The sequence below is a fragment of the Microplitis mediator genome, chromosome 4 (genome assembly GCF_029852145.1).
Source record: "Microplitis mediator isolate UGA2020A chromosome 4, iyMicMedi2.1, whole genome shotgun sequence".
In the NCBI taxonomy this organism is placed as follows: domain Eukaryota; kingdom Metazoa; phylum Arthropoda; class Insecta; order Hymenoptera; family Braconidae; genus Microplitis; species Microplitis mediator.
In genome coordinates this window covers 7,407,757-7,415,395 of record NC_079972.1, presented here as the reverse complement: position 1 = coordinate 7,415,395, position 7,639 = coordinate 7,407,757, and the positions used below count along the sequence as shown (strand labels likewise).

Sequence of the window (7,639 nt, the reverse complement as noted above, 5' to 3'; positions counted from 1 at the left end):
TCAGGAAATTATTGTTTTCACCCCGATTTTCGAAAATCGAGTTTTCATCAGATGTCGACGTTTTGAGGTCCTAGGAAGCTATTCTGACTATTTTAAGAATGATGTCTGAATGGCTGTATGTATGTGTGTGCGTGTGTATGTAGTAAACCTTTCATAACTTTTAAACTAATCAACCGATTCAAATCGTTCTTGCGGCAATCGAAAGAGGTTGTTGGCCGTCAACTTTCCTGAAAATTTTAGATCATTTCATTGAGTAGACCCGGAAATAATTGAGAATTAAGGAAAAAAAATTTTTTTTTTTTAGTTTTTTTTTTAATTTCTTAGAAACAACTCGATCGATCAACTTCAAAATCTAATGAGATCTAGAACCCAATAAGACGCGCCGATCGCCACCGCGAACATCAAAATCGACTTATGCGTTCGAGAGATATCGTCGGAGACAGAAATGTTAAAAATCAGTTTTTTACGAATATCTTTGAAACGACTGAATCAAACGTTTTCAAAATTCAATTAGCTCTACAATCCGATAAAATGCGACGATTGCCACCTTAAACATCATAATCGATATATTAATTCAAGAGATATTGTCAGAGGAAAAATGCTAAAAAACGGTATCTTATGAATATCTTTAAAATTGCCTCAATCATAAAAATCGGTTAATTCGTTCGTGAAATATCGTTGAAGAAAGAAATGCTAAAAAACGGTTTTTTCGAAAACAATGACACACAAAAGTATTTTCGAGCTCGAAGAACTCGTAAATGCATTCACAACAATGTTTCGAGCTCAAGAAGCTCGAAAACAGCGAGAAGTTTTGGGGCTGGTCCGCAGGGTCAACCGACAGACAGATTTTTTAATTTCAATAGACAGCAAATCAACACCGAAAACTCAGCAGAAGGAAAAAAAAGTGAAACAAGCTGGAAAACTCACATTATAAAATTTTTTTGAGGGGGGGGCCCTTTTTGCTCCACATTTTTAAATTTTTTATTTTCAATGGACAGAACTAATTAAGGTCAAATCCTTGGCAAGGGAGTAAAAAAAAAGTAAAACAAGTAAAAGAAACTGAGGATTTGAAAATTTTTTTCTTAAGGGGCCGATTTCCTTTTGGTAAATGTAAAAAAATGAGAAGTTAAAATTTTTTAAACTTCGCTAAAATTTTTTAATTTTATATCTCAGTTTTTTATAACTTAATTCATTGTTGAAACTTCAAAATTTTTTAGCTGTCATCCTGCTTTCGGTCTTATTGGTCTACTTGTAAGAAATTTAAAAAAAATTTTGTATACTTTATGACTTTTATGAATGCGGTAAATTAAAAAATTTTTTAGACTTCATAAAATTTTATAAATCATTATAAAATCAGTTATTCCGAGTAATCTTACATTATTCGATCGTATCTAAATTATTTCGAAAAATATTATGATTCCACTCGCACAGCTTAATATTCACTCAGAAATTACCATTAGATAGAATTTCTTAGAACTCAATTGTATGAAATTTTATACAATTATATAAAATTTAATAAAAAATTTTCGACCGAATGTATAAATATGTATGATAATATATAAAATAATATAATTATATATATTTACATAAAATTATGTATATAAATATGTGGTCATACATATTTTTATGTATAATTAAACATGAAAATTTTTAATATAGTAGATATAATCATATATAATTATATAAAATTATATAGAATTTTATACAATTATATATGATTATATCTGATTATATATAACTTTTTTTTTCCCAGGATAATATTTGAATTGTTTAAATCGGAAATTTTCAATTGATTTTGATAAACTTTGAATCGCAATATTTAACCAGAGCCCCTTGCCCACAAAATATTTTTAGCTATAGCACAAGCTTTTGTTAAATTGCATGTTTATTAACAAATTTATCAATTTAAATGACTAAGCACTATTTATTAGAAACTGAATTGTGATAATACATAGTAAATTTTTTATCTACATTACTTACACAATCTAGTAACATTTATACATAACATCAAACTATATTTACAATATTATAATAACTCAGATCAATCATTTTTACATCTCTTATATTGTATGTTTATCAATCAGAATTTCTATACATGCTTAATAAATATTTTTTTTCCTTCATATTTACGTATATGTATGCAAAAGCATACATATTTATACTTGTGTATTTTTTTGTTTTTTGTTATAATATTAATAATTTAGTTTATAATAATTGAAATACTACATTAATTCACGTATAATTTTAGTATGTAGGGATTCTCATCTGTTTTAGGAATTTATAGATTTCCATGGCTGAATCAAAATATTGAAAATTGTCAAATTTGCTTCACATTATTGATTTTTAAGTACGTATTAGGGTGATTCGTTTGGAGCGACTATTTTTTTTTCACTCCCACTCGAAATTATTGTTATAGACATTGAAAAAAAAAATCCCTGCAAGTTTCAGCCCTTAATATTAATTTTAAGTACTTATATTTGATTTTGAAATTTTCCCATTTAAAATACATAAGATAGTTATGATTTTTTTTCAATTCTCTATAACTCAGCCGCATTTTAAGTTATCGGGTCGCCGTTTGCGGCATTTTGTAAATAATATAATACTCTTCAAAAGTCTCCTTAGTAGTTTTACTCGGACTCTAATTGTTTTTTCCGAGTCCCAGTAAAATTACTAAGGAGACTTTGAAGAGTAGTAAATCATCTACAAAATGCCGCAAACGGCGACTTGATAAGTTAAAATGCTGAGTTATAGAGAATTGAAAAAAAATCTTAACTTTCCGATGTATTTTAAATGGGAAAACTTCAAAATCAATTATAAGTACTTAAAATTAAAGTTAAGGGCTGAAACTTACAAGGAATTTTTTTTTTCAATGTCTATAACAATAATTTCGAGTGGAAGTGAAAAAGAAATAGTCGCTCCAAACGAATCACCCAAGTACGTTTATTTAATAAAATAGATTTCATTAAAATAACATTAGCATGTTTTAGGTTTAAGACTAAATGTAATCTTTGATTTATTATTCATAAACTAAAGATTTCTTTTCGATTTTAAAAATCAATAGAGAGATCTCAAAAACTTTTCATTCACTAAGCGAAAGAATGAGCGCGAGCTACAATATCATCGCATAAACTTTGGCAATGATGAAATTGATCCTCGCGGTTACTGCCATATTCCATGGGTCACATAGAATGCTGAGTAGGTGGAAGCATAATTTCATAAGCCGATGGCATGTCTTGTTGATGGTGGTGATGATGATGGTGATGATGGTGATGACCATTAGCCACTGCCTGATGGTGATTTTGCTGATAATACTGATGATGCATACTGGAGTGAGTTGAATAATAAATTGAACTTTGTTCTACATCTTTGCCTAAACAAAAATAAAAAATATTTAAAGTCGTTATTAAATAAAAATTAATTTACTTTTTATTTTAAGTGATTTTAAAATTATATTCATCAATTTAAAATATAAATTATGATTTCATTTTCATAATATATACTAATTTTTATTTGTCTGTGTGCATCAGGGTGGACCGAAAATCCGCTTTTTTTAAATTTTCATTATTAATACCAAAAATATTTTTCTTTGTACAAAAAAAAAATTTTTCGGAAAACAAAAAAAATTTTAGGTCGATATCTTAGGCTCGCCAAATCCTGCTAACGTTAGAAGTTGTTTAAAATTTATTTTCCAACTTATTTTGAACGCACATTTAATTCTCTACAAAAAAGGTTCTATAATAAAATAACGTAAAGTTAATAGTTACTGAAATAATTGCAATTTTGTTCTAAAAAAGATAATTTTTCAAGATATTATCACTTCTTTTTTTATCATATAAATTTCATGGAAAATCAAATTTCTTACAAAATTGGCCTTTTGGTAAAAACTTGAAATTTATAGTTAATCAGAAACTGAAAGTTTTATGTTTAGATAGTCACATTTCTCGTTATTTGGCGGCTTTCACCAAGAATCGCTATTATCTTTGTAACTACCCAGGAAGGAATCACCAATGGTATCAATTGGCCGAGCCTTGGGCCAGTTGTAATTTGCCAAGCCTTAGGAAGTGGCTATGGGAACAGACTAGGTCCTATGGTTTATTTTGTTACTCTCAAGCCTTGGGGATAACCATACGGCCAGACATGGTCCGAGTTTAGGCCCTATGGTTCGAATTTATTACCCCCAAGCCTTGTAGAGACCATCGGGCCAAATCTGGTCCGTGCCTTGGTCTACTCGTTTCATTACTTTACACCAAGCTTTGGAAATGATCCGTCGGAGCGTGTACTGTCTACTTGGATAAAGGGTAAATATAACCTGCAAAAATATTTTAATTTATCACCATGTCTCGTGAACGTTCCTCTGACTCAAATTCTTATTATAAAGTTAAAAAACAAAGATATTTGGAAAATTTAACATCTGACTCTTAGTGGGAGAATACAAGAAGTAGCAGTGAATTGAGTAAAAAAATAATTGGAAATTATAATAAGTCTAACAACAAAAATAATAATAATACTAATAATCACAATAATAACAGTGAACCTGAAATTTCTTTCAGTAAGTTACTCAATTATTAATATTAATATATACTATCCCTGATGGTTTTGAATCACCCTGGAATCACGGTAGACCCGATGAAAAAAGATTTTGTCTAATCATATATGATTATATATGAGTCTATATAATTAGATATAATCATACCTAGCTGTTATAACCCCGTATATGATCATATATAAGTTTATACATGATTAGATCTGATCAGACATGATTGATACAAACTCATATATAATTAGATATAGGCCTATATATAATTAGATCTGATCAGACGTGACTGATATAATCCTATATGTAGTTATATATGTCTATGTATGATTAAATCTGATCAGATTTCATTGATATGACATCTATAAATATTTAAATACATATATATATGTATATATATATATATATATATATATATATATATATATATATATATATATATATATATATTAAATAATATGACAATTTTTTAATATCAAAGTTATCAAATTTTTATTTTGTCAACTATCAATCAAACTTAAATCCCCAATACTAAAAAAATGTTCAAAGGTTTCGGCAGCAATTTAAAAGTATAAAGTATCAATTTGATTATTTGAGTTAAGTAATGCCATAAACTTTTATTAACTATAAGTGTAGAATAGACTAGAGGATCAGACTACAATCCATCAATAACCAAAGTTGAGCAGCATCGGCGTGGGTCATTAATTGGACGGGTGACCTCGTAGTAAAATAGCAGTCAACGGATAAGAATTTTTTTTTTTTTTATTATTTAATTTTAACCGACATTTATATTGATGAAGACAATAAATCCTACTTAATTTACTTAACTAATAATTTACAGATATTCTAAATGAGATTCTAAAAATGACTATATTCGTTCATGCATGATTATATATAATCATATCTGTTCATATATAAACAGATCAAGTTATGTATGATCAGACCTGGCCAATTTTTGGATCTAATCATATATAGACAATTATGCATGATCATATGTGATTAGACAAAATCTTTTTTCATCGGGAACTTAATTCAAGAAATAATTGCTTGTTACAAGTAACTTATGATTCTAGTAATATATTACTAGATCGAAGCAATAGTTGCTAAAAATAAGAAATATTATACTTCAATTTAGGAAAAATTTCTTGTTCTAAGTATTCACAGAAATAAGTAAAAAAAATACTTGAAAAAAATTTTTTTTTCTCTCAGTGTACACACACGCACACACGCACATGCGCGCCCACGCGGGAAACGATAATCACTAGCTATCATTACAGGCGATAATCGATAACACCTAAAGATCATTAATCGCTAGTTAGTTGAGATTTTTCACTTGCAGCTACAGAGAAAAATCGGTGACAGCTAGTGATTATTTTTTTACGTGTAAAATATTTGTGTATATAAATATATGGAGTTACACTAAAAAAGGTTAAAATTGATTCAGGTATTTGTTAAAATATCAATATCCGAAAATCGGACTGAAACGAATTAATTGTTAATAACTGAACGATTTTCAAAAATTTTCAATTTTCTTAGTGAAAATCAAAAATATGAATGCAAGATAATAGAGAATTAATTCAAAACAGTAAATTACTGACAACATTGACACTCGAAACAAAAAAAAAGAAAGTTTAAATCAATTTTGTATTTAAATTTTCAATGTGTATAACAACCATCACATATTTTTTTTCAGAGAATTTATTTATATGTAAACGTAAAATTTTCGAGAAGTACGGGAAATTTTCCCGGAGATCTGAAAGCTTGAACTAAATTTAATCAATCCACGGGTCGTTTACGGGAAAGCTTCCCGTAAACCCGTAGATCGGGCGAATAGTCACGGCGTTATATTTTACACAAACATATATGAATCAATAATTACCATAAGTTAATAACTGAAAATATTTTGTAGCATTGAATCTTGGAATTTAGCTAAACTTTTGAATTCTAATTTCTTAAAGTTCATATATCTCTTCAAATATTGATTTTAGAGACTCATCTTAAACTGATTTTTTTGTAGGTGACTAAATTTCCCGCTAAAAGTGTCGTAAGCTTTTTTTTTTTAAATGAATCGTTAACAACAAAAAACCACCAATTCCATTTGAAATTAGACTTTCAACGCTTCCACTAGGGTGTTTCAAAATAAAAAACAATTTTTTTTTTTCATGGTATCCAAAATTTGAAAGTATAACTAAAAATCAAAATTTTGGTACCATTCCGAGCTCTTAATAATAATATTAAGGTTTGCCTCAATCCATTTTTCTATTTTCCATTTAAATAACACGGGAAAAAAAATTTTTTTTTTTTAGAATTTTCCAGCTCATAAACCAATCAACGGATTTTTATGCACAACAAATTTTTTTGTAGGAAATTGAACTTTCTACAAAAAAAGTCTCTTATCATTTTTTAATAAATCCCACTGTTCAAAAGTTATTTAAGCTTCAAGTCAAATTTATAGTAAATTTTGAGATTTTTTTACTTTTCCGGCGAAACTATCAATCTTATCAAAAAATATCACAGGTCATTTTTTGTAGATAATATTATTCGTTACAAATTATTACGGATTAATTTTCTCGAAATTTTGCGTTGGTTTCAAGTTATTACCATTTCAATGTCAAGATCTTAAAAAAATAGATTTCTGATTAATTTTAAGAGCTTGACATTGAAATGAAAATAAATTGAAAACAATGCGGAATTTCGAAAAATTTTATTCGCAATAATTTGTAAGGAATAAAATTACCTACAAAAAAGTTTCTATGACATTTTGTAATAAGACTGATATTTTCGCCAGAAAGTGAAAAGATCTCAAAATTTACTATAAATTTGATTTGAAACTTAAATAACTTTTAAACAGTGGGATTTATCAAAAAATGATAAGAGACTTTTTTTGTAGAGCGTTCAATTTCCTACACAAAGTTTCATTGCGCATAAAAATCCGTTGAGTGGTTGGTAAGCTAGAAAATTCTAAAAAAAAAAAATTTTTTTCCCGTGTTATTCGAATGGAAAATAGAAAAATGGATTGAGGCAAACCTTAATATTATTATTAAGAGCTCGGATTGGCACCAAAATTTTTATTTTCAGGCATACTTTCAATTTTTGAATACCAAA

The 7,639-nt window shown here is 27.9% G+C and overlaps 1 protein-coding gene across 2 annotated transcripts in view; it reads right to left on the bottom strand.

Annotated features, from left to right (window-relative positions):
• Nucleotides 1-1,798: 1,798 nt before the first annotated feature.
• LOC130666773 (homeobox protein SIX2-like) overlaps nucleotides 1,799-7,639 on the bottom strand; it is a 28,960-nt gene continuing 23,119 nt past the window's right edge. Inside the window, exon 5 of one of the 2 annotated variants that reach the window (XM_057468031.1) lies at nucleotides 1,799-3,370. In XM_057468031.1, coding sequence (XP_057324014.1) covers nucleotides 3,180-3,370 — 191 coding nt within the window. In that variant the 3' untranslated portion in view covers nucleotides 1,799-3,179. The remainder of the gene's footprint in view (nucleotides 3,371-7,639) is intronic. The other variant, XM_057468030.1, reaches the window with a different exon arrangement.